Source organism: Vipera berus (genome assembly GCF_964194415.1).
Source record: "Vipera berus genome assembly, chromosome: 8".
NCBI lineage: Eukaryota > Metazoa > Chordata > Lepidosauria > Squamata > Viperidae > Vipera > Vipera berus.
In genome coordinates, this window is record NC_138211.1 from 18,381,601 (window position 1) to 18,407,438 (window position 25,838).

At 42.5% G+C, this 25,838-nt stretch overlaps 1 protein-coding gene across 7 annotated transcripts in view; it reads left to right on the top strand.

Moving 5' to 3' along the window:
- SORBS3 (sorbin and SH3 domain containing 3) overlaps positions 1-25,838 on the top strand; it is a 66,207-nt gene that overhangs the window by 38,055 nt on the left and 2,314 nt on the right. For 4 of the 7 annotated variants that reach the window (XM_081333480.1, XM_081333477.1, XM_081333478.1 and 1 more), the window contains exons 11-20: positions 1,061-1,147; positions 2,595-2,636; positions 6,009-6,064; positions 11,840-11,964; positions 13,530-13,615; positions 14,832-14,878; positions 19,017-19,131; positions 21,632-21,757; positions 23,026-23,553; positions 25,418-25,512. In XM_081333480.1, the coding sequence (XP_081189606.1) occupies positions 1,061-1,147; positions 2,595-2,636; positions 6,009-6,064; positions 11,840-11,964; positions 13,530-13,615; positions 14,832-14,878; positions 19,017-19,131; positions 21,632-21,757; positions 23,026-23,553; positions 25,418-25,512 (1,307 nt within the window). The remainder of the gene's footprint in view (positions 1-1,060; positions 1,148-2,594; positions 2,637-6,008; positions 6,065-11,839; positions 11,965-13,529; positions 13,616-14,831; positions 14,879-19,016; positions 19,132-21,631; positions 21,758-23,025; positions 23,554-25,417; positions 25,513-25,838) is intronic. The other 3 variants (XM_081333481.1, XM_081333482.1, XM_081333483.1) reach the window with 3 other exon arrangements.

The window sequence follows — 25,838 nt, forward strand, 5'->3', positions numbered from 1 at the left end:
TTCCTTCCTTCCTTCCTTCCTTCCTTCCTTCCTTCCTTCCTTCCTTCCTTCCTTCCTTCCTTCCTTCCTTCTCCCTTTCTTCCTTCTCTCCTTCCCTTCCTTCCTTCCTTCCTTCCTTCCTTCCTTCCTTCCTTCCTTCCTTCCTTCCCTCCCTCCCTCCCTCCCTCCCTCCCTCCCCTTGGGCGAATTCCCACAATTCTCAATAAAATGTGTTCATTTTTATAAAATCCAGTTAGCTTAATTTCCTGGAATAGATATTGTGCCTCAAAATTTGGTCAAGTGTGGCCTTTATCAGTTTTTGCCCTTCCTTTGGAAATATCCTTGTGGAAACTAGAGCCTTGTGTTGCAGTAACTAATAAAAGCAAACCATAAATATAAACAAACATAAAGGCTTTAGGCTGCACCCTAACTGAATGTTTCTCCATGAAAAAGCACTCTGCATATAGAAAATATTCCAGGAAAGGGTGTGTGTGTGTGTGTGTGTAAAAAAAACACACCACTCTAGACATTTGTCTGAAGCATACTGTTTTTTACATGTTGGAATCTTTTCCAGTACGTAAGAGCTCTCTCTTACCTACTGGAAAAGATTCCAACATGTAAAAAACAGTATGCTTCAGACAAATGTCTAGAGTGGTGTGTTGTTTTTTTTACAAACACACACATTTAGTTGCGACTGCACATCTATGAACTGACTTGCAGTTTTACATTCCAAAGGAAAGTGACACCTCTCTTGCAGTCCCTGAATTATAGCCTTGAGCCTGCGTTCATGTGGGCTCTTTAACTGGTTGCCCTTCCAACCTAAAGGGGACTTGTGTAATCAGGGTATCAGGTTGATTGTATTGTGCAACTGAACTGTTCGGGTAGCAGTGACTACACCTTGACTCCACCCATGCTGGCATGACCAGAGCCTGGCCCTCTGGCACTGCAGTGGGCACAAGTCAGCTTCACGTTCTTGTCTCAACCAAACAGCCCTGGGCTTTTTTTGCTCTCTCACTGTGGTCTCCGCCGCCCGGCACCGACAGTTGTGCCTAAAGCGGCCTATTTCTTTCTTCTCTGCCAGGAGCAACTGGAGAAGGAACTACAGCAGCTCAGCGAAGAGTTGGACAACGATATTAGAAACCTTGAGCAACAGCAACTTATCCGCAAGGTAAGCCTGTTGTTTTCCCATTTGCTTCCTCCCCCGTTGGCATCGCCCAGGCATGCATTTCTAAGGTGGCTTGGCCTCAGAACCAATAACCTCCAGTGTGGCCTTCAGATCTCTCCCAAATATTGTTGAAATTTTTTTTAAAAAAAGAAGAAAAGAACATTATTAAATGCAAGGGTGGAATCCTAGTTTTCAATATGTTTTATTAAATAATTGAAATTTGAAAAATTCAGTTTTTGTTTGTGTAGGCCTTACTAATACAAACACAGGGTTAGGATGGCATCTCCCTTGTGATCCTGTGCTGAGCAAGGGATCCGCTTGAGTCTTCCTACTCGCTCTCAGCACTTTCCAAATTTATCTGTTTCATTTCAGATTATGATTGACTTTAGAGGACCCGCAGTACTCAAATATATAGGTAGTCCTCGACTTATGACCACAGCTGAGCCCAAAATTTCTGTTGCTAAGTGAGACAGTTGTTAAGGGACTTTTGGCTCATTTTATGACCCTTCTTGCCACAGTTGTTAAGTGAATCACTGCAGTTGTTAAATTAGTAACCTGGTTGTTAAGTGAATCCGGCTTCCCCGTTGACTTTGCTTGCCAGAAGGTCGCAAAGGGGAATCACATGATCTCGGGACACTGCGACCGTCATAAATATGAACCAGTTGCCAAGCATTCAACTTTTGATCACATGACCGTGGGAATGCTGCAACGGCTCTAAGTGTGAAAAACGATCATCAGTTATTTTTTTCCGTCCTGTTGTAACTTTGACCGGTCACTAAATGAACTGTTGTAAGCTAAAAATCACACCATCTAAAAGAGCCGTAGTTAGAACGCAGTACTGCAAGCTAACTCACTGCTCACTCCGGGAGTTCGATTCTGACCAGCTCAAGGTTGATTCAGCCTTTCGTCCTTCCGCGGTCGGTAAAACGAGGATTTGGGTTGTTGGGGACAATAGGCTGACTCTGAAAACTGCTGAGAGAGAGCTGTACAGTACTGTGAAGCATTATGTAAGTCTTAAGTGCTGGAGTCTACCCAAAAAGTCTTATCCTGGGCACATTCTGGCATGCCTGTACCTGAAATGATTGGTTTAACTCTGCATGTAAAAGGATAAAGGAAACAAATGAAGTTATTTTAGGACACACATAAGCATAACATAGTCCTGAAGTAAAAGGTTGACAGCCGTAGGTATTTATAGCCTTCCGTTGATGTAGTCTCCTCTTTGTGTCTCTCCACTTGCGCTTGTGTAATGCAATTCAAATCTGGATGTTTCTTCAGTATTCCACAGCCACAGCAGAGAAGGATCAGAAACAATCAGTTCATAGGGGTGGTAACATTCAAGGAAGGAATAAACAGAAACCAGACCGTTGTGGTTTCTTGTGTATTGTTTTTATTAATGGATTTTTACACAGTAGCTTCTATATCACCATTTTTCAAACATGTCCATTTCCAGATGCGTGAACTTCAACTCCCAGAATTCTCCAGCCAGCATGCTGTATGTTGTATGTTTTATTGGCTATCCATTGGTATTCTCAGGACAGGTAGTCCTCAATTTACGACCACAATTGAGTCCAACATTTCCATTGCTAAGTTAGACAGTTGTTAAGTGAGTTTTGCCTTGTTTAAGATCTTTCCTGCCATGGTTGTTAAGTGAATCACTGCTGTTCTTAAATTAGTAGCAGGATTGTTTAGTGAATCTGGCTTCCCCGTTGACTTTGTTTGTCAGAAGGTTGCAAAAGGGGATCGCATGACCCCGGGACACTGCAACGGTCATAACCCCGGGACACTGCAACGGTCATAAAATGTGAGCCAGTTGCCAAGCGTCTGAATTTTGATCACATGACCCACAGGGTTGCTGCAACAGTCCTAAGTGTGAAAAACAGCCACAACAAGCCACTTTTCCCCGCTGCCGTTGTAACTTCAAACAGCCACTAAATGAATGGTTGTAAGTTGAGCAATACCTGCAGTCTTTTCTAGCACTATAATTGAGATTGAACAAATAAAAATAAAATAAGATCCAGTAGTGTTTGCTGGGAAGTAATTCTGAGTGGTAGTGTTTGCACAGCACAGTACAATAAAAACGTGGTTGGCTGATTTGTTGTATTTTATAAGATCAGAGTCCCATCAATTAATCAAGATCTCAGTGGCTGGGACAACCCCCTCCCTGATGTTTGTATGCTCCCCCCCACAACCCTTTTCAAACAAACCCTTACAACTGGCTGTTCTCCCAGCCTTGGGACAGAGTAGGTGATGGACTGGTTAGGGAACGTTTGCTCTGCAAATATATTTGTATATATATTATACTTATTTGTATCCCACCTTTAATATTTTTATCAATAAATCAAGGCAGCAAACATACACAATTCCCCTTCCCCTTCTTATTTTCCCTACAACAACAACCCTGTGAGGTGGTTGGGTTGAGAGAGGGGGACTGGACCAAAGTCACCCAGCTGGCTTTCATGGCTAAGACGGAACTCGAACTCAGAGTCTCTGGCTTTGAAGCCTGATGCTTTAACCGCTAGACCAAACTGGCACTCTTTTTCTAAGATGTTTGCTTTAATATTGCTTTGTATTCTATTGTTTTCGATTGTTTCATGCTGTCCCAGAATTATGACAGAACTGGACAACCCTGTACATTTAATAAGCGAGTAAATAATAAACAAAACTTCTCTATATTTGTACAGGGGGAACCCAAGCAGTTGGGTCGATTTAGTCACGTAAGGACAATTAATCAGTGGTTGGTTGACACACTGTGAACGTGTATTCAGTGGGGCTTGCTTACCCTTGTTACCACATGTGAAATTAATTTATTTTTAATTTACTATTAGATTTCTATAATGGCCTTCTCACCATCCCAGGAGACTCTCTAAATGACATCCAATGAAGCAGAATTAAAAAAAAATCCCCCAAATTAAAGCAGATTGGAAACAAGCTAGATTGTTGTTGTTATTTATGGATAGGATTTTATTATTTTATTTATTTATTAAATTTATATGCCATCTCACTATCAAGCAAGTCTGGGCATCTTACATTAATTATAAAAGAAAGAAAGAAAGAAAGAAAGAAAGAAAGAAAGAAAGAAAGAAAGAAAGAAAGAAAGAAAGAAAGAAAGAAAGAAAGAAAGAAAGAAAGAAAGAAAGAAAGAAAGAAAGAAAGAAAGAAAAAGAAAGAAAGAAAGAAAGAAAGAAAAAGAAAGAAAGAAAGAAAGAAAGAAAGAAAGAAAGAAAAGAAAAGAAAAGAAAAAGGAAGGAAAGAAAGAAAGAAAGAAAGAAAGAAAGAAAGAAAGAAAGAAAGAAAAGAAAAAGGAAGGAAAGAAAGAAAAAAAGAAAGAAAGAAAGAAAGAAAGAGAAAGAAAGAAAGAAAGAAAGAAAGAAAGAAAGAAAGAAAGAAAAAGGAAGGAAGGAAAGAAAGAAAGAAAGAAAGAAAGAAAGAAAGAAAGAAAGAAAGAAAGAAAGAAAGAAAGAAAGAAAGAAAGAAAAGAAAGAAAAAGGAAGGAAGGAAGGAAGGAAGGAAAGAAAGAAAGAAAGAAAGAGAAAGAAAGAAAAGAAAGAAAAAGGAAGGAAGGAAGGAAGGGAGGGAGGGGGGAAGGAAAGAAAGAAAGAAAGAAAGAAAGAAAGAAAGAAAGAAAGAAAGAAAGAAAGAAAGAAAGAAAGAAAAGAAAGAAAAAGGAAGGAAGGAAGGAAGGAAGGAAGGAAGGAAGGAAGGAAGGAAAGAAAGAAAGAAAAAGAAAGAAAGAAAAAGAAAGAAAGAAAGAAAGAAAGAGAAAGAAAGAAAGAAAAGAAAGAAAAAGGAAGGAAGGAAGGAAGGGAGGGGGGAAGGAAAGAAAGAAAGAAAGAAGAAAGAAAGAAAGAAAGAAAGAAAGAAAGAAAGAAAGAAAGAAAGAAAGAAAGAAAGAAAGAAAGAGAAGGAAGGAAGGAAGAGGAAGGAAGGAAGGAAGGAAGGAAGGAAGGAAGGAAGGAAGGAAGGAAGGAAGGAAGGAAGGAAGGAAGGAAGGACCGGTGTTAGCCAGGTGAGGTGACCTTGAGCCAATCTCTCAGCTCAGCCCACCTCACAGAGTTGTTGTGGGGAAAATAGGGGGAGGAAGGAGTATTATGTGCGTTGCATATCTTTGCTTCCTCGAGTTATTTGTAAAAATAACAAAATGGGAATCAAATCAATAAAATATCGGCAAGTGGACAAGTTAGAAACATTAAAACGTCAAGCATTAACATTAGAAACACGAACCATAAATGAAACAGAATTCAATAACAGTAACAGAACAACAGAGTAGGAAGGCGCCTTGGAGGTCTTCTAGTCTAACCCCCTTTACTTATTCCGGACCAATGGCCGTCCGGTGGGTCTCTTTCTCGAAAACCTCCGGGGATGGAGCACCCACAGCTTCCGGAGCCAAAGCCATTCCACCGATCAATTGTTCTCACGGTCAGGAAATTCCCAATAGATTATTTTCAAATGGTTTTTGTCACTGGACATTAGACCTGATTAGTTGTTTTTTTTTTAAAAAACAACAACATGTTTTTAATGTTTTTTTAAAAACAACATGTTTTTAATGTTTTTTTTTTAAAAAAAAACATTGCAGATGTTTGTCTGCCTCTTCCAAATAAATGCCTGGCTGGGTATCCGTTCTGCTCTAGACCAGTTGGCCTTTAGGACCCTGTTGTGTCCTGCCTGCCCGCCTGCCTGCTCTCCCCCCCCCTGGTTTTCCCAGCACCCTGCCTGGGACTTGCTTCCCTCCCTCCCTCCTCCCTCCCTCCCTCTCTGCTGGCTAACTATTTTGTTGCTGGCTGGTTTCCGCCCGCAAGACGAATTCAGACTCTCCCCGCGCCACTCTCCGTGTCAGCTCTCTTTTTTCCCCCCTCTCTCTACACAGAGTCCCCAGGCTGGTTCCTCTGTCTGTGCCTCTTCCCTGGCCTTCCCTGCCGGCTGGTGAGTATGTGGGATTGGGTGGGGGGGTGGGGTGGAGGGGGGAGAGACTGGCACAACTCTTAGGCGCTGGCATGCAGGGTGCCCGGCTTGCCGCTTGCTGCTTCCTTGCAGCTGCCAGCCGGCCACACCTTGGCTCGCAAGGGTAGCGTCATCCCAAAAGCATCTCGGGTGGATCTGTTGCAAGCCTGCCTGGAAAAAAGTTTGCGGGTGGGGGTGGGGGTTGTGGGGGGAGGAATTGGGGTGTGTGCAAGGCAAGGCACGGCACGGCAAGGGGGAGCAGCATGCTGGAGGGAGAGGGGAGGAGGGCAGCTTTCCATCCCTAAGCGGTGGTCTCCAGGACGCGGTGGTCTCCAGATGCGTCCGACTGCATTTCCCTTCTGCAGGCAGCGGCCTTGGAGAAAGTTTGTTGTAACTGGAGGGTTGAAAGAGGAAAAAGTTTGAGGGGGTAGAAAGGTTTCATTCAGAAGTGTTGCTCCCTTCCCTTGGCAAGGAGGGAGGGTGTGTGTGTGTGTTTGTGTGCCCGTGGGTGTATGTGTTAAGAGATGAGTTGAATTCTTTGCCTGCTGAACTGAAGCATCTCCCCGTTGTGTGCGGCTTTTCAGACTCCTGCCAGAAAAAGCTTCCAGGTCTTGAAGCAATGTATCTGGGAAGGTTTGGGGTGGCAGAGGGTGGCAGTGAAGTGCAGGGCATGACTAATTGCATTAGCTGAGTAGAGCAGTGGGGATCTGGTCCAAAAAAACTATTCCAGTGTTTCTCAACTTTAGCTTAAGAAGCGTGGACTTCACACACTTCTTAAAGTTGCTAAAGTTGAGAAACAGTGAAGTATTTGGTAAGACAGAGAACTCTGTGGACCTTTAGGTCTGAAGCAGCAAGGCTGTTCTTATCAGGACTCATCCTGTTTTGCACATCCTGCCTCTCACACGCAAACAGAAAGCAAGCAAGAACTGTTTAGGGTCATCGACAGAGAAAAATGGCTGTCTGGGGCTATGGAGAGAGCAGAAGAGGAAATGTGTTAGGGGAACGTGAGTCAAAATTCTAACTTTTGATGCCCATCTTGGATAGCTGGCTGAATCTTGTCTTCTGGAACTGGTTCTGACATGGAAAGAATAGTGGGGAAAGTTCCAGACCAGATCTTGGAGCTCCAAAATTAATTCAGGCATGGCCCTAAACTATAATGCAGTTGCTTTGGTTTTGGTTTAGCTTCAGCATGTTGAATGGACCCCATCATTATGGTTTGTAAACTTGGGTCTATGATTTAGCATGTTCTATGTAGTAGCTCACTGTGATTTTTTTCACCCAACTAGGATTAAACAAAACATGGATCAGAATATCATGCAAACCTAACAGTAAAGAATACTGGAATATCATTACAGAATACAGAATAACAATTTTGGAAGACCTTGGAGGTCTTCTAATCCAATCTCCTTGAGCAGGAGACCCTCTAGCATTCTGGAAAAATGAATGTCCAGTCTCTTCTTAAAAACCTCCAGTGATGGAGCATCCACAACTTCTGGAGGCAAGCCGTTTCACTAATTAATTTTCTCACTGATAGTCCTTGACTTACAGCCACTAAGTGGCTGAGTGAGAAAGTTATTAAGTAAATTTTGCCCAATTTTACAAGCTTTCTTGCCACACTGCAGTTGAATCACTGCAGTTGTTAAGTAAGTAACACGGTTGTTAAGTGATTCTGACTTCTCCATTGACTTTGCTCAATGGAGATTGCAAAAGTTGATCATAGGAAAAGAGTCATAAATCCCTTTTTTCAGCGCTGTTCAACAATTCACTTCAAATGGTCACTAAATGAATGGTTGTAACTCAAGGACCATCTGTATAAAATATTACTATATCAATTTGTACCATATCCTAAAATTAATATTTTGCTACTGCAACTCCTTCATCTTGAATATTTTCCAGATTCGTTGTTGAGAGAGTTACTAACTCTCATATGACGGCTTTAGGACAGAATACCCCTTTTTTGTCTGTCTGATAATCCTGAAAAATAATTCAAGTTGAGAGGCAGTGGCTGTTGACAGGACACTCTTGAGCGGTGTTTCTCAACCGTGGCTGCTTGAAGATATATGGACTTCAGTTCCCAGAATTCCCTGGCATTTGCTGGCTGGGGAATTCTGGGAGTTGTCCACACATCGTCTAGTGCCAAGGTTGAGAAATGCTGCTTTAGACCAGGGGTCCTCAAACCCCGGTCCGTGGACCGGTATCAGGCTGCAGCATGCCAGCAACTGGTCTGCACAAACAAGCAAAGCCCCATCTGTGGGATGCAGGTAGCACAGAAAACCACAGACTCTCCGGTCCATAGAAAAACCTCTTTCCACGGAACCAGTCCCTGGTGCCCAAAAGGTTGGGGACTTCTGCTCTAGACTAAAATGTGGTTTGGTAACCAGGGCTTTTTTTGTCATAGAACGCTCAGAATGGAGTTCCGGCACCTTTTTTGGATGGAACCTTGTAGGGTAGGCAAGGTGGGTTGTATAACATGTGTGAGTTCCGGCATCTTTTTCTTTTACAAAAAAAGCACTGTTGGTAACTATAATGTGACCCAGCTGGGGTAGTTCTTTGCAAAATTTTTTTTGTAAGCTTAGGCAACTGGCCTCCTTCACTAAGCCACTTAAGCCGTAGAAGATCACTTTAAGTGTTTCATAGTTAAGCAGGGATTTGTATTTTAGATTCCGTGCTCCCCTCCCCCACAAGTTTCATTCCATGAAAACTCAATAACATCTTACGATTATGAAAGATGAAATACTGATAAATTCATTGTCGAAACTGTATCGTCTCTGGGTGTGTGTATGTGTGTGTATAGGCTGGATTACACGTTTGTTTTAATAATGGCTTGTTGACTAATCTAGTGGCCAGGTTTACATAGCAACACTCAGATGTACACCATAACATGCAACCCACAGTGTGGCATTCATACAACTTTCTGAGCCAAAACTTAACCATCAGACTGTGGTACTTTTTAGACGCATGAAGTGAGCAATTGTTTTATGGTGGTGCAGAAATAAAATGACTGAGCACTGAAGCTCAGCTGCTGCCCTCCTTCCGGGTTGTATTCTTATTAATCTCTTGCACAAAACTAGCAAGTCAGCCTCCAAAAATGGGCAATTTTGGTGCATGCCTCATCACAGGATATAAAACTCAGTAAAAGTATCTTTCTGTCCAAATATTCCGTTCTAGACATGATGCCTGTTTTGAAATACATTCAAGGCTCAAATCTTTGAGACATTTACAAAGTGAGCAGTGAGCAGTAATAAGAGATACTATTTGTATATACAGAACATTTCATGACCTGTTTACCCATTATAAAGTCATCCAACAACAGTGGCAATGAGCAGAGAAATTCTGGAGAAATTTCTGATGCCTGAAATGGAAAAAACAAGGATCTTTTAAAAATGTATTTATTCTTTCTATTGCTTTCAAGATAGTGACAAAAAGAAAGAAATGGACCCCCCCCCACAAAGTTAAAAATACATTGTCAAAGGAAGAAAAACTCACATAGAGTGTGTTTTTAAAAGAAAATGAAAAAGATATAACTAAGGAAAAAGAAAAACAAGTATATATATTTAACAATAGATAATTACAATTCTATATGCTTGTCTAATTGTTATTAAAGTACATATACATTTCTAGTATGTTGATATAATTATCATGGTTTTTTAACATAGTGTATTCTGTATAAAGGGACGCGGTGGCTCAGTGGGTTAAGACGCTGAGCTTGTCGATCAGAAGGTCGGCACTTTGGCGGGCCGAGTGCCGCGTAACAGAGTGAGCACCTGTTCCTCGTCCCAGCTTCTGCCAACCTAGCAGTTTGAAAGCACGTAAAAATGCAAGTAGAAAAATAGGGACCACTACGGTGGGAAGGTAACAGCGTTCCGTGCGCCTTTGGCGTCTAGTCATGCCGGCCACATGACCACGGAGACGTCCTCGGACAAGCGCTGGCTCTTCGGCTTTGAAACGGAGATGAGCACCGGCCCCTAGAGTTGGAAACGACTAGCACGCATGTGCAGGGGAACCTTTACCTTATTTTGTATAAATGACTCCCTTGTTTCATTATATTTGCCCATGCAAAGTCCATACATCACTGAGGTTTTCAAGAAAAGATCTGACAACTATTTGTCTAGAATAAAATTAAGGACTCTTGGTCTGGACAGGGGATTGAACTAGAAAGCCTCCAGTGTTCCTTCCAGCCCTAGGATTCTAGGCAGACTACCTGTATATGGCAACAGCAATCAAGTCCTCCACTTAGTGAAAAGGGACGTGTATTTATCTTTCCAAAGTTGCAATATCAATCAGAGGTGGAAAACAAGGATTTTGCTGTTCTTGCTCACACGTACTGAATAAATGGGTCTTGAAAGATGGAATTAATGGGATGCATCTAGGATTTCACTTAGATGTAGATTTTGGCATTCATTCCTTATTCTACAGCATTTTGGGAAAATGGGACAGCTTTTTAAATCCTCTAGCCAAAACTTTCAAAAAAAATTTTTTTTGCAGGACCTTCCTTCCTTCCTTCCTTCCTTCCTTCCTTCCTTCCTTCCTTCCTTCCTTCCTTCCTTCCTTCCTTCCTTCCTTCCTTCCTGATATCTTTTCTCTTGATATCTATTTAGTTTTTGTTTCTTTAATTCTTTTGTAGCTGAGGGTCATGTTTCTGCAGAAATATTTGTATGTGACAAATAGGGTTTTTTTACCCTTTTAAGAATTTCATAGGTAAATAGACTTTTGGAGTGTTCAGAGTATTCATGGACATTATCTCAATAATCCCTATGGTAGTCATATAAAGTAGACCAACATTATCTGCATCTTAAAAGTATCGCTGGGAAAAAGTCCTAAGCCAAATAAGGGATTCACAATTGAGGCGACTAGGATGTTCCCAATTTCAGCAACTCTATATATTTTTAAGGGTAGCTTGGAGGGAAGGCTATTTAAAGATTGAGGGTTGGCTTAGTCTAATGCTAGCTAAAACATGGCTTACTTTGCATGGAAAGGGGATGTTGTCCCTTTAAGTATTAAAACAGGGTTGTCCAAACTTGGTAATTTTAAGACTTGTGGACTTCCAACTCCCAGAATTTCCCAGCCAGGAGTTGAAGTCCACAAGACTTAAAGTTGCCAAGGTTGGACAACCCTGCATTAAAATATTTGAAAGAGCTGAAGTTGTACATCAGCAAAATAGTTGCTGCTTGCCAAGTTTTCTTGTTGCTTCAACACTTCCTGTTCAGCCTGACCTTAGCTTGCTAAGATACCTCATTCCTCTCCTTATCCCTGGTTTGGATAAGGATTTCAGAGAGGCCCACTACTTATTTGTGGAAAGGAGGAGAGCTGGAGATGCAACCTGCTCAACGTCTGAGCTTTGATTCCTCAAGGATAAGGGAAGGTGGTTTGGATGGATCGAAGCTAGTCTAGAAATAGAGGAGATTGGAAGCAGAGGAAGGTGGAATCTTTCAGTACGGAAGAGGATCCCTGTGAGCAGCTGCTTCTTCGTGGATTAATTATTGATCGATTGTATTCCCATCTCCAAGATGCAAAGATCTCTTTTCCAAACGGCAGGCTTCTCCTTTTACTGAAAGGGTGTGATAAGATTGTATGGAGCACAAGTGAGGCTGGTCCTAGTCAGATTGTGGTATGGAATGTGCAGAGAGATGGTGGTGTCCAAGGTACGGTTTGTAAGTCAAGTCTCAGTGAGTTGGTCATGAAGCAGGTCTGATTTTTACTGCCTACATTGGCTGGGTTGAGCTCGCTTCCACTGTGCTCTCATCTTCTCTTATTCAGCAGCCCATTGCCTGGCTCTGGTGTCCATCCTTTAGCCCAGGGCCCCACACCAGCCAGCCCAAGAATGGAGAAAGGAAGTCCGGGTGTCACCAGAAGCACCAGGAGCAACTCTCTACCCAGGAACGGTATGGCTCGGGGTTTACGTGGACCAATGCGGGCATGTAATTCAATGCAACAATTGAAGGGGATGAATATATATTCTCTGGAAAGTGAGCTTGCTTTGCTGTCTCCTGTAACCAAATGCAAATCTCAAAGAAAGAGTCTCTAGAAAAGCCTTCAGGTAAAATGGATCTTCTCAGATCTCATAGAGGAAGTGTATTGTCCAGATTGGTGGAATGGTTGATGCTCCGTGTTTTCTGGACAGAAAAAAGACTCAGTGAGAGTTAGACCCCATCTATGTAAGTGGACAATGAAAACGACTTTACAATCTTTCTTGCTAGGTTTCTTACTGTATGTTTTTTTTAAAAAAAAAAAGTCTGTGCACATGTATAGTTGTATGCTTCATCTCCATTCAAAACCAACACAATATATTTACATCTTTCTACGAGCTGCAATCTCTTTAGAGATATAGATATGGAACTGTATTTCTTTAAATATATGTAAGAATAAGCCCTTTTTTCCTTTTTGGGCTGAAAATTGTTCCTTCCATCACCACCTCCTCCTTACAGTTTGACTCACATATTAATGCTAATATGATGCAAATTACAGCTAAGTCAGCAAACAGACGGGCTGAAACATCCAACTCTGGAAATTTGCCATAATATAGTGGGTGGTCAGCTATTTGGTTGCTTTGTGGATAATTCTTGTTAAGAAAGATGAAAACAGTGAAGCTTCTTCTAAAATGCTTTCCTTTACTCCTTAATATAGATGGAGTGTAGTGACACAGAAACATTTTGAGCAAATGGATAATCTTTTCGATGCTGGTGAACCAAGTGGTTTTTTTGAAGGGCAATCATATGTACTCCTTTTCTGTTGGTTTTTGTTGGAGCTGTAGCCAATCTCAAGTCACTCATCTTTCAGAAATCATATAGTGGAATTGCTCCCAATTATATATTATATTTATATTTATTAAATTTTTATACCGCCCTTCTCCCGAAGGACTCAGGGCGGTGTACAGGGCAATAAATATTAAAAACGAAGTACAAAAGTTAAAAAACAATTAAATATTATGCCCGATATAAACAGTAATTAAAAACCATGTTAAAACCCCAACCCTTAACCAATCAAACCAGGCCGGATTGCTCAAATAAATAAGTTTTTAGATCCCGCCGGAAGGAGCGAAGGTCGGGGGCCATCCGGAGTTCGACCGGCAAGCGGTCCTTTTGGGTGCCGCCAACATGCTCTGTTCTGTTTCATTTTACTTCCAGATTTTTCCCTTTTCTGGACCAATGGATACACTTCCAAAGAAAGAAATGAGCCAGCCGTCAATCTTAATTTTGCTCACTTGGGATATTGTGTTGTTTGAGTGTGTGTATGAGTTCAAATTAAAATATGTAAAATAAGAGGAATAATTCGCTCCAAGGGAAGTATTGTAGAGGGTTGGAGATGAATATCTCTACTCAGCATAACGTGGATTTGCTGTTCCTTGCAAAGTCTATTGAAATTTGGTTTATGTGATTGGCTCAAAGTTAGCTCTACTTTTTCCTTTCAATTCAAAAGGTTCACTCTTTCTCTTATTTTCTTCATCCAGATCCTCTGAGACTTCCTGAGCAAAGTCCCTTTCTTGATTCTTCAGAAATCGTTCTAGATACTCCTCCCAAGAGAGATGAGAAGAAGGTGAGATGCAATTTCTATCAAAAGGAGGCAGATTTGCTTTGGATTGGATTGTTGTGGGCTGTCAGTGTTTCTCAACCTGGCTTCTTCTAGATCAGGCGTCTCCAAACTTGGCAACCTTAAGACTTGTGGACTTCAACTCCCAGAATTCCCCAGCCAGCATGAAGTTGAGTTGAACTCCACAGGTCTTAAGGTTGCCAAATTTGGAGATCCCTTTTTTAGATACATTGGAACAACTTCTAATATCTGAGGTGGAAAACCGTTCAACATCTGAAAGGCCACGGATTTTCCAATCTTGTCTAGAATGTTTTATTATCATGAGCCAAATAATAAATAAGCCATATTCGTGCCTCCAGTTAATCTGCTTTAATTTTTCTGCTCTCACTGAAAGGAAAAGTAAATTGATGAGAAACTTCCAGTCCAGATTTTTTCCTTTCCATATGTTGCCAGTTTGCCAGAATACAAGTGTTTCTCTCTGTCCCTGATTGATAGGATAACTTTATGTCTTGGAGAGGAATTGTAAAACTTTCTGCAGGAATTTGGCAAACACAAAACCTCTCTTGCATCATTGAGTGTTTGTCAGCATATCCAGAATAGGTGAGGTTAGGGTGTGAATTAAACGTTAGAAAAGAGCTTAGATTGGATTTTCCATTGCTTAAGGTATCTATTTCACTTCCAGTATTCTAGTATAGGCCATACCAGCATGCTTAATAGAGGTAGTCCTTGATTTACAACAGTTCATTTAGTGACTGTTCGAAGTTACAGCACTGAAAAAAAGTAACTTATGACTGTTGTTCACACTTATGACCATAGCAGCATCCCCATAGTCACATGATCAAAATTTGGGTGCTTGGCAACTGACTCGTATTTATAACGGTTGCAGTGTCCTGGGATCCCCTTTTGCGACCGTCTTACTAGCAAAGTCATTAAGGAAGCCAGATTCACTTAACAACTTTTTGTTACTTTTTGAACAACTTTTTAACAACTGTGGCAGGAAAGATCGTAAAATGGAGCAAACTCTTCCACTTAGCAACGGAAATTTTGGGCTCCGTTGTGGTTATAAGTCAAGGACTACCTGTAGTTGTGTTCATTGTTGGTATTTTCTTTTTAGGTTTTATTATACTGGCAAAGAGCCCAGTTTCTCTTTATAATTGAGCGCCCTTTAATCAGGTTTTGGACTTTGTGTCCGCTTTTAACTTATTTTTCTTCCTCCTGCCAGATGAAAGCTGCTCGCCTCAAATTTGATTTCCAAGCAGAATCGCCAAAGTAAGTAGCAATATTTGGCAGCCTTGAGCACTTCAGTGTCTTGGCACTGTTGCCGCCACGCTGGTGAATTGTGATTGTTGTAGCGCAGAATTGAGGCCCAAGGTCGCACTGAGCTCTTGAAAGCCTATGGCCGGGGTCTTCAAACTTGGCCCTTTTATGACTTGCAGACTTCAACTCCCAGAATTCCTCCCAATTCTGGGAGTTGAAGTCCGAAAGTCATAAAAGGGCCAAGTTTGAAGACCCCTGGCCTATGGCATGGCCACAAGAGATTTCTAAAGGTGGTCACTAAATTATAGTGTTTGATATAATTGGATATAGCTTTTAAATATAGGACTGAACACTATGAATTATACTGAAATTTAATACCTGTAAATGAAGTCAATGTCTTTTGTTCTGCTCCACCTACCGCTTCTTGGAAGGTGGCCCCTGGCAATGCTTGTTATGGTCAACGATGGCCCTTTGCCAGGAAATGCATTGTGTTGTATCACAGTGATTGAACTACTTGGGGCATTGCAGATGCAGTTTTTATTTTTGTAAGCTGCCCAGCGTCACTGGGGAGTTATGTACATGTTCTTAAACCTATAAATAAAGATGGGGGATAGTTGAATTTAATAACGGCAGCAAGACTTTTGGTTTCGCAATATTGGAAGAAGGAGGAACTGCCTACTATCGAAGAGTGGGCTTTAAAAGTTTCAAACTTGGCAGAAATGGCAAAAATTTCAGCATAGCTGAAAGAACAATCGCAACAGAGATATATTTTGGAATGGAGAAGATGTATTGAATATATTCAGAATAAATATGGGACTAAAAAATTTCATTTAGCATATGAATGAATATTAGAATTGTAAGATGTATTATTATTTACCTATGTATAAGGGGAGTTAAAGTGCGATAGGATTTAAAGTGTATTCACAGTTGGTTAGCATATTTTAGTTTAAGCTTGTTAGAGGGTTAGGGTTAGGGTTAACCCTAACCCTAACCCTAACCCTAACCCTAACCCTAACCCTAACCCTAACCCTAACCCTGCTTTCAGCTCTGGGAAGTCGGGGGGGGGGAGGGGGGAGGGGGGGGAGGGGGGGAGGGGGAGGGATGGAGTATACTTAAAATGTACTGTAAAACTTTTCAATTAAAAAAATGATGGGGGATAGCAAATCTGAGGAGAGAAAAAAGAAGAAAGGGAGAAACAATAGTCAATATAAACACATGTAGGCTGTGATACTAAGGTGGGCCTGAGCAACTTGGTGTCCTCCTGATGTTACAGCTCAAACCATCTCTCACCAGTTCTTGCTGTTGGCCAGAACTTAAGGGAGCTGAAGTCCAAAACATTCATGCAGTGTGAGGTAGCATACTTGCCTCAATAAAGCTTCATTTACTGGTAAGGATTAACATAAGGAAAATACGAGTTCTGAAAACTGAGATGCAGAGAGAGGAAGAGGTGACCTCTACTGAGAGACTTTAAATTGAGAAAAGTTTAAATTAAGAAGACAGTCGACAGCCCCTTGCCTGGAATGGTATAATGGTCTCCTGCTTGAGCAGGGGGTTGGACTAGAAGACCTCCAAGGTCCCTTCCCACTCTGTTATTCTGTTAGTGTCAAGTGAGCTTGTTCCTCCTCCTTACCACACTTCTCCTGCAAAGCCTGCATTCTCTCCTCACAGTCAGGTAGTGGTACATCAGTGGCACACCCTACTTACTATATGAAATCTAGCAGAAATATCATGCATGTTAGACTTAGTGTATCTTGTTCCAAATGTGACTACATCTGGATATGCCCGAATCAACATCAAAGAGATCAAAATCCTGGCAGGGCAGTCTTTTGAGTGATGAAGGGAATTGAGATACTCAGCGGCTCCTATACTTTCTGTTTGTTTGTTTGCTCAAGAGTAAAACCTATTAACCCACAGTGAGTAGTAGTTGTTGTTAGCTGCGAAGTCGTGTCCCACCCATTGCAACCCCATGGACAACGTTCTTCCAGGCCTTCCTGTCCTCTACCATCTTCTGGAGTCCATTTAGGCTCACGCCTACTGCTTCAGTGACTCCATCCAGGCACCTCATTCTCTGTCGTCCCCTTCTTCTATTGCCCTCAACCTTTCCCAGCATTAGGCTTTTCTCCAGTGAGTCCTTCCTTCTCATTAGGCAGCCAAAGTATTTGAGTTTCCACTTCAGGATCTGGCCTTCTAAAGAGCAGTCAGGGTTGATCTCCTCTAGGACTGACCGGTTTAATCGCCTTGCAGTCCAAGGGACTCGCAGGAGTCTTCTCCAGCACCAGAGTTCAAAGGCCTCAATTCTTTGGCGCTCAGCCTTTCTTATGGTTCAACATTCACAGCCACACATTGCAACTGGAAAGACCATAGCCTTGACTGTATGCACTTTTGTTGACAGGGTGACAGTGAGTAGAGACCTATACAAATATTTTGTTACTGATTTTGCAATACATCTACCGTATCTTTTTTTTCCATGATGAAACTCAACCAATTACCTCAGTAGTTTCCCCAACAACTACTGACTACACCCAAAGATAGTTTGCTTCAGCAAAATGACCACACCAGGCGTCTTTAGACTATGTTCTGGTCTACACACGTATTGTGCATATTCGTGAAAGGAAATTCAAGTGCTGTCGATAATGTTCAGATACGATAATATATTTAGCCTCATATTATCTTTGCTAGCCTTTCCCAACTTGGCTCTTCCAGATTACAAGTGCCAGAATTTTTGGATGTCTCAAGACATCTCCTTTTCACTGGAAATGCCATAAATGGAGTTAGCAACTTTAGAATGCAAAACATCTGCTGTACTATTGGAACATACGGCCTCTAACCTACATATGGAATGCTTTGCCATTTAGAATGTTAACTCTTGTTATACCATGGATTGAAAACCTAGGTAGTGTCATAGTGACTTGCTCCAAAGCAGCTCAACCAAAATACGCTTGGCTCACCAGCTGTGACCTTCTTGATCCATTGCATCCACTGAATTTAACCCTGGCTTGGTTTCATCCCATTTTAATTATTGTAGCTCCCTTCAGAAATGTTTGGAAGTTGAAGCTGGTGGAAATTGAAGCAGCTAGCTTGCCAATCAGTGCAAACTCCACATAGAGTTACAGGTCTCTATAATGATTGTACTGAATGAACTATACTTGTTGCTGTTGGCTACTGAATGCAATTTGTTATTGTCCTTTAAAGTTATAATCAGGACTCTTTCCTGATATGGATTATGCAGCTATTAGGATTTGCAAGAAAGCTCCTCTGAAGAAGCTTTGTTATCAGAGTCCATCTATCTAGTATGTAGGATTGCTTCCATCCTAGAGAATGCCGTTCTGTGAGAGTTGTCCTTATATTCCTGTTTCAAAGGTGCTTTTTCGAAACGCAACTGGACTGTGTTTTTTCCTTGAGGAAGAAGATGTTTCACTTCTCATCCAAGAAGCTTTTTCAGTTCTGACTGATCAGAACTGAGCCAGAACTGTCAGTCAGGACATCCTTTTGCCTTTTGAAAAAGCACGACCACGACCTGGATGACTGAGTATCTCCATAGACTTTATGTCCTGCATTCTCAGCCTCTGTCTCTTTTTTTTTACAGGCTCTTAATTGGCAAAAGAATTTAGCCTGACTTGAATGTGAATCCTGCCTTTCTACAAGTACTGGAAGCAGATAACACGATTTGAAAAACAGAAGCAATATTTAAAAGTTTAGTTTTTTTTAAATGGCATTAGCAACTCAGAATAGAAAGGCAGGATTGAAACCAAATAAACCAAATGGAAAAAGCCAGTGTGCTTTCCAAATGCAACAAGATTCCTCACCCCATTCTAGGCCACATGATCTGCTTGTGTGAAGCTTAGCCCAGGTCCTCCACATCTCACAGTTTTGCTGCTTGAGTGGAGAATGTATCCTAGAACACACCCGCTCTCCCCCGCAGAATATTTCCTGCAGCAACGTAGCTTGAAAACCACAACGACATTCTTTGGACCCAGCGAAAGTATCAACGCAAAAGGCTCAATTTGTCTCAGTCGTGGCATTAAGCCATTAACCTGAACAGGAGGTGGCTTGTACAAACTCAGTGAGTGACTTGAAGAGACCCTTGAAGGGAATTTGCTCTGAAAGAATTTTTTAACAGTGGTCCTTATGTTACCTGTTTCTTTTTCAGAGAATTGACTTTGCAGAAAGGTGACATTGTTTACATCCACAAAGAAGTAGACAAAAACTGGCTTGAAGGAGAACACCATGGCAGGGTGGGCATTTTCCCTGCTAATTATGTGGAGGTAAGCTTCTGGTGCCATTGGGATTTTTTTGGCTGCCCAAGAAAAATTAAATAGATTTTGTATCCCTATGCTGAAGAGAAAGGAGATAGCAGAAATTGAGGCAGGGGGTAACTTTTAAGAGTTCAGGATCCCCACTTGCTAAAGGGCAAAATTAGTAGTAAATTTGCTTTATTGTGCCATGCTGGACATTGACAAACGTACTTTTATTTTTCAGTTCTATTATTTTTCTAGATCTTTTTAAGACATTATGAATATTGCAGTTACTTTGGAATTGAAGGGTTGTTATCAACTCTGGAGCTGTTAATTTGCATTGTTGCGGTCTCTTTATGAGTAGCACTGTTGTGTCATGGATTGTAGAGCCAAGGGCCACCGATAGTCTGAATAAGCTGGGACAGGACAAATGATAAGTGTGATTTCATTTAGACGTGATAAAATTAGTTAACGGCATGAAATAATTGTTTTGATTAGCCCATGTTTTGAAAATAGTTTTCTCCTTCTGAAATACAATTCAGTGAAAACTTTGGGTGACCTCAAATGGTACTCAAAAAAATTTAGGGAGATTTCATTCATTTTGCATCACTGGCATATATATGCATAGCAAATGAAAGATCCTTTCATTAAGGCTTGCTATTTGAATGTGGGCCTTGACCCAATTGCATTTAACCATGGTTCAATTATCCCTCTATCAACCATTAGCATGAGACAAAGGCAGAGCACCAGTAGCAGATGTGGCGAGTGTTTTGAGATACAGATGTTTCCCTCTTCTTTAGGTATTGCTCAAGTGTTTCTCAGCCTTGGTCCTCTCCATTAGCATTTTATTTATTCTCTTGCTTCTTTTTGGATCTGTTTCAGGTCTGGTAACTTTGCATATGTTGCTTTCTTATACATTGTTTTAACTTGGGAGCTGCTTAAATGGATATGGGAGGAAAGGCAGACAAACCAGCCAACACCAAATCCAACCAAAGTCCCAAACTCAGACTCTGCCTTCCTTCTACAGTGCTCTGATTGGTGACTGATTTTCCCACCCCTGGCTAGAGAGATGATGAAAGGGAATGGAAACAACCAAATCTTACGTGTAACGAGATAAGGCAAATCAGGTCAGCAGAGTCCAGCAGTGACTCAGACCAGATGGCCTAGAGGCATGTTAAAGGTTGGCAATGAGGGTGGCAAACGTGGTCAGGCACAAAAGCTACAAGAATCTTCCCAGACTGCTTGCCTTCCCCTGGCAATAAACAAATAAGGTTTTGTGGATCTTGCGGGGTGGCCTGGCTTTTGTCTCTCGGACTCAAGGCTAGTTCCCCACTTAACCACTCCTTCCAGCCTGGCTGGAAGTTTCCCAACATATGTACCACCACTATTTTGTGCTGGATAATCATGTTAGAGATTATGGGTCTCCTTCTAGACGTCCCTAGCAGGGACTGAAGAAAGGAGAGAGAAAGAAGGGGTGTATGGGAGCAAATGCTGTTCCAAAAACTACGAAAGCAAAAGGGAACTCCTTCTGAGTCAGAGCATTGATTCACCTTGTTTACAGCAACTAGTAGCTTCTCTCCAAGGATTCAGACAAGTTTTTGCACTAGGGAACATCTGAAAACAGGGGCTTTTGCACACACAGTATTTCTACTCTCTCTGAGTAGGTGTACCTAGATGGGGTAAGCTCTTAAGAGGTGGCCAACAGCTTCAAAGAGGAGTAATGTTTTCAGCTGTGGTTTTAAAAAAAAGATAGCCGTGTTCAGAGTGTGTGCATTCTGTAAAACTGGAGAAGCCGAAAGAAGAAATGACAAGTAGGCAGTGTGTTTCAGTGTTCTTTACACAAGTAGTCCCTGACTTATGACCGGTCACTTAGTGACCATATGAAGTTAAAATGGACCTCCGCAAGACTACCTACGACCTGGATTTGAAGTTCTAATGGGTGCCCCCGTCCTCTGATGACATGATCACATTTTGGGTCCTCAAGATTTATGCTGTTCGTAGCATCTTGTGGTTATGTGACTGCAATTTACAATGCTTTTTGCAGGAAAGAGACGTTTACTTCTGATTTCTGGGAGGGGGGGGAACAAAAACCCCATTCCAGAAAATGGATTGTAGCATTTGCTTAGCGGTCACAGCATTCACTTTTCGACCACCATGTTTGTTTCATGAGTGCTGCAAAATGGTTATAAAAAGGGGCGTGATCACGTAATTCCGGGCTCAATGGCAGTCACAAGTCAAGGACTACTTGTAGGGCCCAGATAATGTCTGACATCTAGTGTTCTAGCATCTTTAAAGGCCATGATTAGTATTGGCTAACAAAGAAAAGGGGCATTGTTCTGACGTTCAGGGAGAGAATTGGAGCAGAGGACAAGAGTGTGGCAAACCCAAGCATTTCCCTCCTTCATGCCCTCACTGCCGAGGATGTGTTCCAGTAAAGATGCCTGGTGTTCAGGTAAACGCTTTCTTTACGAATCCGTATTCCAGGTTAAAGCCATAACCCTGCTATGCTGCTGCTTCCTTTCCAACACAGGTCCTGTCTCCAACCGAAATTCCCAAGCCCATCAAAACGCCCTCCATCCAAGTCTTGGAGTATGGGGAAGCCGTGGCCCAGTACAACTTCAAGGGAGACTTGGCAGTAGAGCTGTCTTTTCGAAAGGTATCAAAGTCCACTTATTAGCAGAAACATACATTCTAGCCCAGAGTGGAACCAGCAACACAAAGGCTTCAGCCTCTCCTTCCGTGGCCCATCTGGGCTCCAGACCAGTTCATTCCTCTCCAACAGATGTTGGGTTGGTTGGCGCTGTCTGCTTCTCATAAATGGAAGCTCTGAGGCAGCCAATAATATTTTAGTCCCTCTAGGAAAAATGCGAAGGGCACCTCCTGTGGTGATGAAAATAATGTACTTCCACTTTTGAACAGCAGTGCTGAAAAGTGCCACCTGAAAGAGGAGGGGTTGTACTGAGCCAATAGAGAGAACCAGCTTTGCTGAGTTGATCATTATGTACCATCTCATCGCTCTTGGAAAAGTCTGCACCAGAAATATTTATTTTGCTAAAGAGAGAAAGATGGGCCTTGCAGATGTTTTGGATTACTGTTCAGCTCTCCTATGCATTAATCCATCTGTTTGGTGGACAGGGATAATAGACAAGGCAGCTCCACTCCTCTGGAGATTACAATTCATTTTTGTTGCTTTGTTTGAGCTCAATTGGGCATTGCACTTGCTCAATTTAAACGCTTTGTTCTGAATTCATCGTTGATTTATAAAGAGAGAGACGTAACATATAGTGGCTTCTGGAGAAAGAAGAGGACATACATTTGTAAAGTCAAGTCGGTGGTTTGGTTGCTGAACCAATATTCCCCTCCACAAAACTTACAATTTTATAAACTTTAAGGATATTATAGCAGTAATATTTCAGAGGGGCATTCTCTTCCTCTGGGGATCTGGGCAATTGTTGACCTTTTGGAAAAAAGAAAAGGCAAAAAAGTAAATAAATAAACTGGCTGCTGTTACTCTACCAGGCAAGGAGCCATATGGACAGGTAAGGTAGGATAACAGGTGGCCAAGTGCAGAGATCTTTCAGATGTCAGGATGTTGTGGTTTGAATTATGGAGTTGTTGTTGCTTTAATGTTGTGCACCACCCAGAGTTACTTCTGTAAGATGCTGTTCCCATCTTACATCCTATATCCCACTGCTGATATGGGAGGTCCTGTAAACACACACACACACACACACACACACACACACACACACACACACACACACACCAATATGGACCTATTGTGCCTGGAACAAGATGGGTGGCCTTTAGCTTCAAAGTGGTTGCTGAGAAGGACAGACAATTCCTTCTTGGGTGTGTATTTCAGCCCCGGGGCGCTCTTACATACTCCCACGGCATGCTAACTTTTCTTCCTTCTGTTGCCAGGGTGAACGTATCTGCCTTGTCCGCAGAGTAGACGAGAACTGGTATGAAGGTCGCATCTCTGGCACAAGCCGCCAGGGTATTTTCCCAGCCAACTATGTCCAGGTGGTGAAAGAGCCAAGGGTGAAGAATTCGGAGGACTATCCTTCCTCTCCAGGCCTCCCAACCCTTGCCAGCTCATCCCCCCAGGCACATGCACCCAGTCTGGGCAGTAGGGGGCAGTCTGAGGCTTCCCCTTCAAGCCTGCCAAACACTCTGGCTCCAGACCTGCTCTCCTCCTCCTCCTCCTCCTCCTCCTCCACCCCCTCTGGATTCACATTTCCCGTGTCTCCCAAATTTGAAAACCCTGAGACCACGACTCACAGAATCCAGGAGGCAGCCAAAGCTGGCTCTTTCAGTCCCCAGAGTCAAAGCCCGGGAAAAATGTCCAGTGGCAGCCCCCAGCCCCTCACATCTTTCCAGATGAAGGACCCACCACGACCTGTTCCGCCTGTATTGACTTCCCAAGCACAGACTTCCACCCTGCCGCAGGTGAGATGCTGTTTCCCCCCATTTCTCATGTATGGTGTAAGTAGAGACCAAGCATAATTTGCTATCCCAAGGCTTAAGGGGCTACTTGCCAGCATGTGTCCCTCCTTTCGTTTAGCATTCTCCTCTGAATTACAAAAGCAGAGTTGCCGCTTTCGTAATGTGGGGCGTGCATGCAAAATAACAATGCATATAGAAAGAGGGAGTCTGCTTCTCTTTTCTCCCTACTCGGTGGATCCCACTGCCACAGGCTTAATTCATTACAATGGTAGGAATATCCTCGATACAGCATCACTTTAGAGCACGCGGGAAATTAAAATGATATCCTGTTGCAGGGCTTGGCAGCAACCCCAAAGCAATGAGAAAAGTGAACAAAAGAAAAACCAGCAACAACAAACCTTAGCAGGGGATAAAGTTTGCATTCCTTTCGGTGGACGTGGGTGTGAGCCTCTGCCCTAGGAAAGCCCCGGCTAATCCGAAAAAGATGCCAGTTCTGCCTTGAAATGGCTAAGGGAAATTAGGAGGATAGCCATGCTTAGTATCTATACAGGTAATCCTCAACCGATGACCAAAACTGAGCACAAAATTTCAGTTGCTAAGTGAGACAGTTGTTAAGTAAGTTTTGCCTCATTGTACAACTTTTCTTGCCACCATTGTGAAGCTGCAGTTGTTAAGTTGGTAACACGCTTGTTAGGCGAATCTGGCTCCCTCACTGACTTTGCTTCTCATGAGTCCAGGAGACTGCAACCATCATAAATACGAGTCAGTTGCCAAGCGTCTGAATTTGGATCATGTGACCACGGGGACGTTGCAACAGTTGTTCTCTCCACCTCATTAACTTTTCACTTTTCACCCTACCTTTAAATTCTTGGTTTTTTTTTTAACCTTGGTTCTTATTTATGCTTTTATATAGGTAGTTCTCAATTTGCAACAGTTCCTCGAGTGACGGTTCAAAGTTACAACGGCACTGGGGGGAAAAGCGATTTATGACCATTTTTCACACTTATGACCATTGCCGCATCCCCATAGTCACATGATTTACATTTGGATGCTTGACACCTGGTTCACATTTATGACACGTGTTCCCCTTTTGCGACCTTCTGACCAGCAAAGTCAATGGGGAAGCCAGATTCATTTAACAACCCTTTTGCTAATTTAACAACTGCAGTGGTTCACTTAACAACGGTGGCAAGCAAAGTTGTAAAATGGGGAAAAAATCAATTAATACATTTCTCACTTAGCAACATAAATATTGGGCTGAGTTGTGGCCATAAGTTGAGGAGTATCTGCATAAAAATGCCTTTTATTGGAAGCCACCTAGAGTCACTTACATGCAGGTGGTATGTCCTCGACTTACAACAATTTGTTTAGTGACGGTTCAAAGTTGCAACAGCACTGAAAAAAAGTGACATGACCGTTTTTCACACGACCGTTGAAGCATCCTCATGGCCCCCAGATCAAAATTCGGACACTTGGCAACTAACTCATATCTATGACGGTTGTCCTGCCCCAGGGTCATATGATCCCCTTTTGGGACCTTCCCACAAGCAAAGTCAATAGGGGAGGCCAGATCCGCTTAACGACCGTGTCACTAACTCATCAACTGCAGTGATTCACTTAACAAAGGTGAATCATTGCAAGAAAAGTCGTACAATGGGGTAAAATTCACTTAACAACTGTCTTGCTTAGCAACAGAAATGTCTGGCTCAATTGTGGTCCTAACCTGAGGACTACCTATATCCTGCATTGAATTTTCTTGGACACGTCTGCCAGGATTTAGTTAAATCTTCCTTTCCTCCCACCTCTGGTTATTACTCTCTGGTGTGCCACGTTCTCATTCCTTTTTCTTGCTTTCTTGTGACTGCAGAATTCAGCCCTCGAGACAGTATTTTCCCCGACTTCAAAGCCACAGAGTCCCCGACACGCCGCCAGAGACTCCCCCTCCGGCATCCAGTGGACTCCGTAAGTCGAGCAGATTCGCAGTGGTGGGAAGGGAAAGCTGGGCTCCTGCTGGCAGCTGGCCAGCCCCACCGTCCCTGTGAAGTGACCCATAGGGAGGGGGAGAAGGAGGGGGGCTGGCTGTAGACAACCCCCTGGAGTGCCAGGCTTGGACAGTGTCTGGATTGTTCAAAACAAGGGCCCTTTTTCAGAGGGGCTTGCTCAGCGCCTAGGGGAACAGAAGCCGCGGGCTGCTTTACCGGTGCCAAGTATTGCAAATGCCTGCTCAAAAGGCTGAGAGAAGATCAAGGTTTCCAAGCTGCAGTGTGTGTGTGTGTGTGTGTGTGTGT